The sequence below is a fragment of the Cricetulus griseus genome, chromosome 6 (genome assembly GCF_003668045.3).
Source record: "Cricetulus griseus strain 17A/GY chromosome 6, alternate assembly CriGri-PICRH-1.0, whole genome shotgun sequence".
In the NCBI taxonomy this organism is placed as follows: Eukaryota; Metazoa; Chordata; class Mammalia; order Rodentia; family Cricetidae; genus Cricetulus; species Cricetulus griseus.
Genome location: NC_048599.1, coordinates 105,322,886 through 105,336,273, shown reverse-complemented (window position 1 = coordinate 105,336,273; position 13,388 = coordinate 105,322,886). Strand labels below are relative to the sequence as shown.

General features: G+C 41.0%; 1 protein-coding gene across 1 annotated transcript in view; it reads left to right on the top strand.

Moving 5' to 3' along the window:
- Ubr3 (ubiquitin protein ligase E3 component n-recognin 3) overlaps positions 1-13,388 on the top strand; it is a 157,436-nt gene that overhangs the window by 1,077 nt on the left and 142,971 nt on the right. Inside the window, exons 2-3 of the mRNA XM_027420475.1 lie at positions 7,372-7,786; positions 12,732-12,862. Coding sequence (XP_027276276.1) covers positions 7,372-7,786; positions 12,732-12,862 — 546 coding nt within the window. The remainder of the gene's footprint in view (positions 1-7,371; positions 7,787-12,731; positions 12,863-13,388) is intronic.

The window sequence follows — 13,388 nt, the reverse complement described above, 5'->3', positions numbered from 1 at the left end:
ATTGTGATCATCATCATCACCACCATCTAGGAGACAGTTGGGCGTTGGTAGCGCGCGCCTTTAATCCCAGCACTTGGGAGGCAGAGGCAGGCGGATCTCTGTGAGTTCGAGTCTAGCCTGATCTACAGAGAGAGTGCCAGGATAGGCTCCAAAGCCATCTTGCCAGCGTTTTGTTTGTTAAGACAGGATGTATACATAACCCTTGGCTGGCCTGGAACTCGCTGCATGCACCAGACTGGCTTCTCAAAGATTCACCTGTCATTGTCTCTTCAGCATATCCTAGTAGCTTTTGCCACCTTCAATCGCCTCCATTCCTGTGTTATTTGTTTGTTTGGTAGTTTATTATGGTTTTTCAAGGCAGGGTTTCTCTGTGTAGCGTTTAGCTGTTCGTGGCTGCCCTAGAAGTTACTCTGTAGACCAGGCTGGCCTCAAACTCACAGAGATCGCCTGCCTCTTCCACGCGAGTACTAGGATTAAAGGTATGAACCACCACCACCACTAGCTAACTTTTTTCCTATTTTAAAAATCAAATGGAATCTATTTTTAGGTATATTCATATGTAATATTCATATGTAATCATAAAAATTATACATAGAGGACTGTGGTGTAGCTCAGTACTTTCTTAGCATACACAGGATTCTGGGTTTAATCTACAGCACCACGGATATGATTCTGTGTAGCTTTTTACTGAAATGTAAAAGTGGATGTAAAAGCGTGATGTTGACCCAGAATTAACTCCAATAGATAATAATGCTGAGAATGAGGCTAGGCTACAATAAGGCAAAGGGAGACAGTGGCTGGTGGATTATTGACAATAAGATGTATATTATATATAGTGGAGGAGTTCATTATGGAAAGTGCTGTTTTCTCAAAAATGTTTTATTTATTTTTAAAAACGTTTTTACTTAGTGTGTGTACATACGTACATGAGTGCTGGCCTCCACACACGTGTACGCTATTTAAAGACAACCTACAGCAGTTAGTTCTCATTTCTCACCTTGTTGGCTCTGGGGATTGAATCCAGGTCCTTAGGCTTGTTGGCAAATGCCTTTATCCTCTGAGCCATTCCCCCTAGTCCAGAAAGTTTATTTTTTGTTCTCGAAATTTAAAAAGAAAACGTAGAAGTAAGATCATTTGATCTATACATCAATGGATTAAACCTTATTTTTTTTCTGTTTTTAAGAATGGGGTCTTACTATGTAGCTACATTGCTACTGGCCTGGAAGTAGCTATGTAGTAGACCAAGATGGTCTCAAATTTATGGCAATCCTCCTGCCTCTGATTCCCACATGCTGAAATGTTAGCTACTACACCCATGCTTTAGCTGATGGGTTAGTAAAATATGTGATTACTTCTGTGAAATAAACACCATTCCACTAGTAATAGCATCTACTTTTTAAAATATTTATTTTATTTTTATGTGTGTGTGGGTGTTTTGCCTGCATGTATGTCTCTGTACCACGTACATGTCTAGTGCCTGCAGGGGTCAGAAGGGGCCATTAGATTCCCTGGAACTGGAATTGTAAGCCACCATATGAGTGCTGGAACTGAACCTGGGTCCTTTGAAAGGTCAGACAGTGCTCTTAACCACTAAGCCATCTGTACAGCTCTAGCATCTACTTTAGTCATATAATCTCTTCCTCTAAAGTTCACCATGTACTTAGAGAAACCAAAATAAACATTTGAAAAATACAAGAGCAACTGATAGCATCTTTTTAGACTATAAAGTTTAGAGTTTCTAAAACTTAAATGCATGCCGAAAAGTTTTCTAAAAAGTACATACCTTAATATTATTATGAAAGTAATCTTGATATTTATGGACTCCTTGAAAGTACCTTGGGGTTCGACTAAAGTCTACTGACCTTACTTTAAGAACTGGTTAGTGGGCTGGAGAGATGGTTCAGCAGTTAAGAGCACAGGCTGTTCTTCCAGAGGACCTGGATTCAATTCCCAGCACCCACATGACAGCTGGCAACTGGAACTCCAGTTCCATGGGATCTGACATCCTCTTACAGACATACAAGTAGCAAAACTCCAATGCACATAAAATAAAATAAATAATTTTTTTAAAAAGGCCAGGTGGTGATTACACACACATTTGATCCCAGCACTGGGGTGGGGGTGGGGGCGGTGTCAGAGTCAGGTGGATCTCTGAATTTGAAGTCAGCCTGGTCTACAGACTGAGTTCCAGGACAGAGCTGTACAGGGAAACCCTGTCTTGAAAAATAAAAAGCAAGCAAACAAAAAGAAATGGTTAGTAAATATTCATATAGTGAAATTTGAACTTGAAGCTAGTATATTAGGTTCTGGAAAAAAAGTATGTTTCTTAGTTTTAAGAAAATTCAATTTCTACATTTAAAATAGATTTGATTACCCAGATAGGAGGCCATGGGCTGTCCCTCAAGGGACCCTTACTGCAGGAAGCCTACCCTTGTGATCATCCCCCAATATGCCACTGTTTTTTTGGTCACAGTTATTTGGGAGGCTTTTGGCTGGTGACTTCTTGAGTTCAGGAAGGCAAGGTCAAAACTAAACCTTTAAACCAAGTTTCATCACCTGGAGATCTGAAATCCCAATGATGGTAATAACATCTGCTTTTGATTATTTCAATATTACAATGGATAGCAGGCTTTTAGAAGCCTTCAAGATCCCTGTCGGGAGCATTGTATTCTACATGATTGTGACCATGGAAATTTGTTAAACACACACTACATTTCACAGTCCCATCCTTGGTTTCTGGAAATCATCTTAGGTTATGCAATCTGTGTTCAAAAATATGAATCTTGAAAGAGATCATAAGAGATCCCTCCAGAATTCCAGCTAAATACATTAGTAACATCTGATAAAGGACACCCAAGAGTTCACAACACTGTAGAAGAGCAATCCACAGAAAGCCAGACAGCTTTCAGCCCATTACCTAGTGTTAGAAACACTCTGAACATAATTAAATTACTCCAGCCTCGTATAGCATGAGTAAAGCATTTCACATTCAATTAACAGTGATACATAATTTAAAGTATTTTTCCTAATGGATCACCAAATTGTAGCCCAATAAGGGGCTGGAGAGATGGCTCAGCTGTTAACAGTACTTGATCTTCTGGAGGACTTGGGTTCAGGTCCCAGCACTCACATGGAGGCTAACAACCATCTATCTGTAACTCCAGTTCCAGGGGATTTGGTGCCCTCATCTGGCCTCTGAGGGCACTGAATGCACATAGCACACAGACATTCATGTAGATAAAACATCCAAACACATAAAAATTAAAAAGTAAATAAAAAATTCACTTTGGAAAACCCAGCTGGGCATTGTGGGCCACATCCTTAATCCCAGCATTTGGGTGTCAGAGGCAGGTCAATGGTTAGCCTGGTCTACATAGTAGGTTGCAGGCCATCCAAGAGCTATATAGTGAGACCCTGTCTCAACAAAACAAAACAATGAACAAGCAAATAAAGCAAAATCAAGACAGAAAAATATCAGAACACATTTAACTGCTGTGTAGAAATAGTGTGTCCACCAGCACACACTGATCAGTGTCTGCAGAATGTGTGTGCTGGTTTCTCTCTAGGACCACATTCCTGTGGAGGAAAAGAAGGACCTTTGCCCTGTTTGTGCACAATGATGCCTGCTGACAACCTTCCAACATTCTTCAGGAGTCTCCACATATGAATGCAGTTCTACAAAATCCTAACACTTACCATCTCCTGAACACTGGAACAGCAGGGATGATTAAATGTCACCCCCTTTTCAGTTGCAGGGACATGGCAATACATATACAAAATCAGAGAACCATGCAATACAACCATCAGTAACATGAAAAAAGAATCCCCAGATTTAGAGCTGCGTATGGTAGCTCACCCCATTACAGGAAGTAGAGGCAAGACGAACAGAAATTCAAGATCATCTTGGCTATGAAATGAGCTTGAGGCTAACCTGGGCTACAAAACACTCTGTCTCAAACAAGTTAACATCAGCAACATCCCACAAGAACAACAAAGCAAAAACAGGAGTATTGTATTCTTCAAGTTTGTAGACTTGTAGAAGTGTGATATACATTGCAACAGAATCATAATTACCCAAGATTTCAAAATGGACAAAAATGTGATTAACATTTTTAAAGATTTATTTATTTATTACGTATGCCTACAGGCCAGAAGAAGGCATCAGATCTCATTGTGGATGGTTGTGAGCTATCATGTTGTGGATAGGAATTGAATTCAGGACCTCTGGAAGAACAGCCAGTGCGCTTAACCACTGAGCCAACTATGCAGCCTCCGTGATAAACATTTTTTTTTTTTTCTCCCGAGTGCTGGGATTCAAGGCGTGCACCACCAATGCCCGGTCAATACTTTTTAATATAAATAGGTGCCAAATTTTTCTTTTTTCTTTCTTTAATTTAGAAACAGTTTTATTTTACATATCAATCTCTGTTCCCTCTCCCTCCCATCCTCCCTTGTCCCCCACAACCCCCCAGGGAAATTTTTCAATGGATGTTTGCTTTTGTAAAACATAATTTTTTGTTTGCTTAAAGTTCAGATCCATTGGAAATTAATAGGCTTGATTTGGCAAATCTATTGAACTGTATCTTGAGAAGCAGATGGAGCTTGTCTTTGTAACACAACAAATAAAAGACCCAGAGACTGATACTGGGGTTCAAGCATCAAGCTAGAGTATGGAGGCCTCCTCATTGACATCCATGTTCAGGGGTCTGATTCAGTCCTGTGGTGGCCTCCCAGAGAGCAGTCTGGGGTCCATGTGCTCCCCTTTGTTCAGGCTGGCTGATTCTGTGGGTTTCACCAGCCTGGTACCGACCCCTTTGATCTTCATTCCTCCCTCTCTGCAACTAGGTTCCAGAGTTCAGTGTATATCTGTGGATGTCTGCCTCTGCTTCCATCAGTGATAAACATTTTAAAAAAGAATTTATCCTCAGATTTTAAAATGACCAAAAATTCAATTAACCTTTTATGAAAGAAGATACATACATAAATATCCACTAAACATATGAAAACTCTCAGCTAGTTATTAAAGAAATACAAATTAAACTACAAGGATATGCCTACCCCTAGAATGGCAATAAGAAGATACACAATAACTGCTGGCCCAAACCTTTAATCCCAAAACTCAGGAAGCAGAGACAAGCAGATCTCTGAACTTGAGGACAGCCTGGTCTACAGAGTGAGTTCCAGGACACCCAGGGCTACACAGAGAAACTCTGTCTCAAAAAACCAAAAATACACAATAACTAAAATCAGTGAGAGCCCAGCATGGAGTTGCAATCCCTGTAAGCCCAACGTTAGTGATGTGGGGGCAGGAACGATGTAGAAGCTGGGGGCCATCCTTGGCTATGTATGGGATTCAAAACCAGAGTCAGTTTGAATAAGACCGTGTCTCAAAAAAAAATTTTTTTGTGTGGGGACTCGGTGGGGGATGTGGGGGGCAGCCAGGAGATCTCCTGTGTCACTGTAGAAGGTAAAATGTTACTCCCTCTTTGGCTTGCTCCTTTTCTTTTTTAAAAAGTGTACAGTATTCTGCCTTCATGTATGCCTGCATGCCAGAAGACGACACCAGATATCATTACAGATGGTTGTGAGTCACCAGTGCTCTTAACCTCTGAGCCCTCTCCGCAGCCTTCTTGTTCCTTTGTTATCTCACTCTGTAGCATAGGTTGACTTTGAACTATTCATTCTCCTGCCTCAGCCTCCAGAGTGCTGAGTTACAGATGTGTGCCACCCTGCCTGGCTCATGGTCCAACTTAACTAAGAGGACTAGCAGTTGGAGGATTGTTTAGTGAAATATCAGCATTTAAAGTATTAAGCTGAATCTTTAATAGTCTCCCTCTTTCCTCAATTTTCTTGGTAGAAAAAAATGAGATGCTGTCTCAAGAAAACTATTAATGGAGGCTGTGGTGATCCTCTTGCAGAGGATCAGAATTCAGTTCCCATCAGAACCACCTGTACTTCATAGATACCTGTAATGTCAGTACCAGGGAATGCCATATCTTCTGGCTCTGCTGACTGAGTCTCAACCAGTCGCTGTGTCTGTCTTTCTTCCTCCCTTCCTACCTCCCCCTCTCTTCCCTTCCATCTCACACACATCAATAATAAAATAAACCTTTAAAAATATTTTATTTAGGGCTGGAGAGATGGCTCAGAGGTTAAGAGCACTGACTGCTCTTCCAGAGGTCCTGAGTTCAATTCCCAGCAACCACATGGTGGCTCACAACCATCCGTTATGAGATCTGGTGCCCTCTTCTGGTGTGCAGATATACATGGAAGCAGAATGTTGTATACACAATAAATAAATAAATTCTTTAAAAAATATTTTATTTATTTACACGTGTTTTGCCTTCGAGTCTACATGCACACCACATGCATGCACTGCACACAGAGGCCAGAAGAGGGCACCAGAATCCTTGGAACTCAAATATGGGTTTTGCGAGCTGCCATGTTGGTGTTGTGAATTGAACCTGATTCCTCTGCAAGAGCAGCCAGGGAGCAAGTGCTTTTAACCACCAAACCAGCTCTCTAGCTTTTTTTTTTTTTTTTTTAGTCTAAGCTGGCCTTGGATGTGTGGTGATCCTATTGTCTCATACTCCCAAGTGCTGGGATTACAGTTGTGTATTACTCACCCCCACTCCCCTCCCCATGTGTTTTTGTGTCTCTTTCCCTCTCTGAGACAGAGTCTATGCAGCCTAGGCTAGTCTAGAAATTGTGATCTTCCTGCTTCAGTATCCCAAATTCTGGGATTATAAACATTAGTTATGATTCCAGGTATAAATTACTCTTACCACTTCCTGCCCCTTGCCAGGATCCAGGCCTCAAGGACGCTAAGCAAAGGTTCTACCATGGAACTATAGCCCTTGTGATGTTACCAAGATGCCTATGAAATAGAAATAAAACCACACAGAAAAAAGTTATAATTGAAAGATAAACACAGTTTCTCCCAAAATTAATATCAAGACCGTTAACAGGTTTGCATTTGTTCGAGCTGTTGCCATTCCAAGAGGAAGAAAACCCTATTTTAATCCTAAAATGAAAATTACATATTGCAGGATATTTGTTCGCACGGACACTCTGAGACTGACAATAAAATTTAACCTTGAATCAGGGCGCAGAGTTAGCCACTGGCTGACTGGAATTGGCCAGAGAGATTTTGAAAGATCCAGAATACATAGAGAGAGAGACACAGGAAGTACTAGAGAGAGGCTTAGAAAGATCACTGGCCCTTTTTGATAGGGGAAGGAGAGAGAGGAGGTCACTGGTCTCTTCTCTGCCACTTCTCTGATCAGTCAGGTTTTACTCTGACATCTGACTTGTGAGTTTTATTTGGGAAATGAACAATATAAGTAAATGCTTCATCTGTCATACAACCAGAGCAAGGAGATCACGAGGCAGCTACCCGCTGGAGTCACTCACTGCTGTATCTTTGTCACTCAGGCGGCTCCCGTGCCCTCCTCACCTCTTGCACATCCCTGTCTGCTTTTCAGTCAGCTTGCTTCCTCTCCCTGCAGTTGCGGGCTTTCCCTGGATCTCATCCCCGGGCCAGCTGGGCAGCCTCTCACACCTGTTCCGGCTTCTACTGCCGCGGCCACTGCAGCCGCACCAACTCAGCCCCTGGCTACACAAGAGCAGTTTCAGGTGATGTCAGCCCCGCCTCTGCAGCGCAGTGGCAGCCTGCTGAGACCCCAGTGCCCAACGGGACAGTTTGGCTGTCTGGGCACTCCCACCCGCTGCGCAGCTCTGCGGTCACTGTAATTGCTGCTGTGGAACTGGAAAGTCGTCACATCACGTGAGACACCAGGGAATTAATTCTTAAGGAGACAATTAGGTTTTATTAAAAAAAAAAAAAAAAGTTCCCACATTAGAGTAGGCAATTTACCATGCAGGGAGTTGTATGGTTCCACAATGGATGGTTTGGAATTGGAAAAAATAAATGAATAACCGACGTAGCTGGATTGACATAATGTTGATTGTAATTATTATCAGTTCGATAATTCATGTTTTGTCCTTTAAAAAGTGGTTTGATATCTGTGCCAAAAATGAAAAATTGACTGATAAAATACAAGTCTTAGAAAAACCTACCAATGAAACTAAGAAAAAGTATTCACATATACAGACAGAGGAGTTTAGATCAGAACCCACTGCACCATGGCATGTTGAAGGTAAAGAGGAGGGGCCCAAAGTTATTAGAAAAACCAGCCTTAGTTTATCATACATAAACAACCATTCAGGTTGTACATGAGCAAGACATAACAGCTGTTGATCTTTCAAAGGTAGCAACAGCCCTATCTTTAAAAATCTGTTTGGGTGGAACAATGGCCTTTGACATCAGAAAAACTGCATGGACTAGAACAGCTGGTATATTTAGCTGCTACAGCTAAATGCTCAACATAGTGAAGAATCAACCAGTCCTTGGAATTCTATGTTTATCATTAAAAAGAAATATGGAAAATAAAGAATGGTAACAGATGCAGATTAATAAGGTGACCAGCCAATGGGACTTTTACAGCCTGGAATTCCCTCTCCTTTATTACCTAAAGGATGTTCTATTACTGTGATCAATTTAAAACACTGCTTTCTTTACTAAAGCTTTACAAGAACAGGATAGAGAGAAATTTGCCTTTACAGTGGTGTCAGTGAGCGGGATGACCCAATGCCCCAAGGTTCCCAGAGAAAGAGGTAAACCTGCCGCCACAGAGTGCCCTGTCAGGCCGCTGAGAGGCATTGGAGCAGCTTCCGTATGCTCTCGCCATCCCAGTGCTCTTGGGCACTGGACTCGGCACGCCCAAGATGATAAAGACAGATCCAGATAAAGAAAGACCTCTAAAGGTTTACACTACATTTAAAAATATATGTAGGCTTGTGAGAGAAAACATAACAGAAAGAAATAAAGTAGCTGGTTATGATGGCCAACGCCGGTAGGATTTGCTGAAGGAAGCAGAGGCAGGCAGATATCCACAGAGAAACCCTGTCTCAGAAAAAAAAGAAACAAAAAGAAGTAAAAGTAGAATAGTAAAGAAGCCACCTAGAGATGACAAATGCACAGAGAATCTGGATACTTTATGCCATATTGTTGTCTAAATTCTTTGATTGCCAAGGAAAGACTTACTGCTACTAAAATACATTTGATTATAAATGCTGCTAAATTAATCCAACTTATACATTTTAAAAATACTTTGACTTCAAAATTTAAGTCTAAGGACAGGCTACTTAGAAATAAAGGTTTTACTTGTATTTCCACAGAAAATATAAAGCTATGGATTCATTCCAGACTATTATGGTTTGATCAAGCAAGACCCCCTAAAGCTGAGATGATACAGCCTTACAGACTACAAAAGCAAGGACTTGGTCAGGTTTCTATGTTTTATCATGATCCCCATGGTATATGAACATCGCCCCCAATCAGCAGGAAGCAGTTTAGAAAGAATGACGCCCATATTCCCAAATATTATTGTTTATAAATGTTTGTTTTCATTTAAATGGGGTTGGTTAGAAATGATAATGAGCATATTAATCTTTTTAAAGAAAAAAAGGGGGACTAGGATATAGGAATGAGTACTTTACATTGGTGTAGATTTTCATTTATTGATATAACTTTAAGGTCAATTTTGTGATATATATATATGTCTCCTCTTGTTTAGGTATTGTGTTTATACTGATCTTTTACCTATAATAGTAAGAACTTATAATTAGGTTAGTTAGGTTTTCTAGATATACAGAGATGTATTTGAGATGGACAGGTATTCTTCAAACCTTTCAAAGACCTACAGAATATGGTATTTAAATGGTTTAGGGTTTTTCTTGGCAGTGAGACACAACTGCTCTTGGCACACCAATTACGTCAGAAAGGAGGTTGGGTATCGAAGAAACTCGTTATGGTGTTTGCTGTCAACATAGCAAGATTAGCCATTTGAGCAAGAAACTGCTCTTGCCTGGACTGTTTGTTGCTGTATAAACTGAACATGCAGGACCCACAAGAAAATGACTGCTAAACTTACAAAACAAGACAGTACTGAAGGATTTCTGTTAAAATGGAGAAGTGTGCTAGACACACTATGGCCTATAGGCTGAAGATGGATGCCCCAACGTTACAGAGGAACTTTGGGTGACTGTCCAGGTAACGAGATGTCTCTGTCAATTTTAGAGTTTATATATTATCCTTCTGTGGTCTTTGATAGAGTTGAAGACAGATAGTTATGGTTATAGTTTTCTTCAGTTGTTATAAAAGGTGGGTTGCCCTTCTTTTTATTTAGACAGAAAAGAGGGGATGGTGGGGGAAGTACTTCTGTGTATGTTTATCTTATTGATTGTTGAATAAAATACTGTTTGGCCAATGAGACAGCAAGTTAGATAGGACTAGAAGTCAAAGAGGATTCTGGGAAATGTAGTAGAGAAGTGGTGATCCAGGCAGGAAGTGACATAGCAAGGAGACTCATAGTTAAGCGAAGGAGAAACAGGAAGGGCCCCCTTTTCCCCTCTGCTCCTGCTCTAGCTGCAGAATGTGATCCACCAGCAAGGAGGGACGCCAATAAGGCGTCCGGTAAGATAAGTCTTATAAAATATATAGATTTATGATAATTAAGACTGAGCTAACAGATGAGGAATCCTAGTCATTGGCCAAGCAGCTTTGAACCTAATACAAGTTTCTGTGTATTCATTTGGGCCTAACTTGGGCTCGGTGGCTTTTGGTGGAAAGATTTATCGTAACATTACAGTGCCTACTTTTTTGCCGGGGGAGGGGGGGTTCGAGGCAGGGTTTCTCTGTAGCTTTGGAGGCTGTCCTGGAACTTACTCTGTAGACCATGCTGGTCTAGAACTCACAGAGATCTGCCTGCCTCTGCCTCCTGAGTGCTGGGATTAAAGGCATGCACCACCAACTCCTGGCAACAGTGCCTACTTATAATAATTCCCAGCCTGTTAAAAGATATCAGTGGAAAAATTTTCCACAAGGGGTGTTAAACAGCCCCAACTTGTGTGAATATATTGTACAATAGCCATTGAAAATAATTTGTAAACAGTTTTCTCAGTCTGTAATTTACCATTATATGGATGATCTCTTATTAATTGATTCAGATGCAGATGCTTTAGGAAAAAATGTTTGAAGAAGTAGAGAAAGTTTTGCCTTGTTGGGGATTACAAATAGCTCCTGAAAAAAAATACAAACAGGAAATTTTATTAGTTACCTAGAATATAAGATAAGTTTACAAAAATTCAACCACAGAAAGTATAAACCAAGAGAGATCAATTACAAACTCTTAACTCAATTTTCAAAAATTGCTGGGAGATATTAACTGGCTATGGCCCACAATTGTATTAACAACTCAAGAACTAAAGAATTTATTTCAAACCTTACCAGGGGATAAGGGCTTAAATAGCCCAAGAAAATTATCAGCCTAGGTTGAGAGATAATTGGCATTAATACAAAGAAATTACAGGATGCACATGTGGATCATTTGGGTCCAGGGCTTGATTGTATTCTGGTTATTTTACCTTCTACACATTCTCTCACAAGAATTCCAATATGGAGAGAAAATAATATTTTAGAATGTATATTTTTTTGACACACAAACAGAGTGGGAAATTAAAGACCTACGTAGAAAAGTTTTCTGAATTGATTCTGAAAACAATATTGAGACTTCTTCAATCAACAGGAATAGACCCAGCAGAAATTGTGGTACCTTTTACCAATGCTGAAATTGCATCATTATGGGCAGAAAATGAACATTGGCAAAGAGCTTGCAGAGATTTGGGGGGAGAGAGTAGCAACAAATATCCCAAAAACAAGAGACTTCAGTTTATAAAAAGGACTAATTGATTCCTTCCTCGCATAGTATGAGGAACACCAATTTCTAGAGCTCCTACATTCTATACTGATGTGAATAAATCAGCAAAGGCAGGTTATAAGTCAGGAAATTTAAGTAAAGTGGCTCAACGCCCTTACGATTCTGTTCAAAAGTCCAAATTATTTGCTATTCTCATGGTATTATTGGATTTTTCAGAATCTCTTAATATAGTTACTGACTCTCAATATGCAAAAAGAGTTGCTTTACATATTGAAACTGCTGAACTTATTCCAGATGATTCAGAATTAACTTTGTTATTTATTTAATTATAAGAAATAATCAGGGGGCTGGAGAGATGGCTCAGAGGTTAAGAGCACTGACTGCTCTTCCAGAGGTCCTGATTTCAAATCCCAGCAACCACATGGTGGCTCACAACCATCCGTTATGAGATCTGGTGCTCTCTTCTGGTGTGCAGATATACATGGAAGCAGAATGTTGTATACATAATAAATAAATAAAAAGAAATAATCAGAAATAGATGTTATCCCCTATATATGACACGTATCAGATCCCATACCAGCCTACCAGGCCATCTAGCACAAGGTAATGATTAAATTGATCAACTATTGATAGGAAATATGCTAGAAGCCTCAGAACTGCATAAGAATCACCATGTTAATAGCAAAGATTTGAAAAAAGATTTTTTCCTCACTTGGCAACAAGCCAAGGAAATGATAAGGAAACGCCCCATTTCTTTGTATAACCAAACTCTACTACCTGCAGAAAGTAACCCAAAGGGTACTCAGAATAACGAAATTTTGTAAACAGATGTTTTTATTTTGTGAAGTTTGGGAATTTAAAATTGAAAGACCCCGCCCCCTGGCTGGTTCTCTCTCGGTGACACTCTCGTATGCGCGCACCCACACGCCTGGCGGCTGGCTCCCTCCCAAGCCGGTTCACCCAGGCGGGGCCGCGACCCAGGCCCGCCCGCCTGGCGCCGCGCCCCGGGGGCTGGGGCCGAGCGGGGAGAGGGCGCCCCCCGCCCCCGCAACCCCTGCCCGATGGGGAACCTCCGTCCCAAGGTCAGCCATCTGGACGCCCATCTGGACGCAGAGGGGGGAATTGGGTCTGTTGTACCAGGTACAGACCTTGAGAATATACTGACCTAAAATAACTCTGTACCTCATTAAATTGTCCAATAGAATCCCTGTAACTAAGCTTTTCGCTTCTGCACTGTGCTTTTAGCTATATAAGGACCCCTCTCCCTTGGCTCCGGGCTTGGCCTAACAAAAGCTAAGCCCCCGGGTACGCGTGCCATCAATAAAACCTCTTGCTTTTGCATCCAAAGTTCGTGGTTTCGCCGATTCCTGGGTGCGGGTCTCCTTCTACGAAAGTACCACTTCTTGGGTCTTTCAAAATATGTGCACCATACTATTGATACCTACTCGGATTTCAATGGGCAACTGCTTTGAGTTTTAAAAAGGCTGATTCTGTAATCACACATAACATCTGTTAGAAGTCATAGTCATCGGGCTGGAGAGATGGCTCAGAGGTTTAAAACACTGGCTGTTCTTCCAGAGGTCCTAAGTTCAATTCCCAGCAACCACA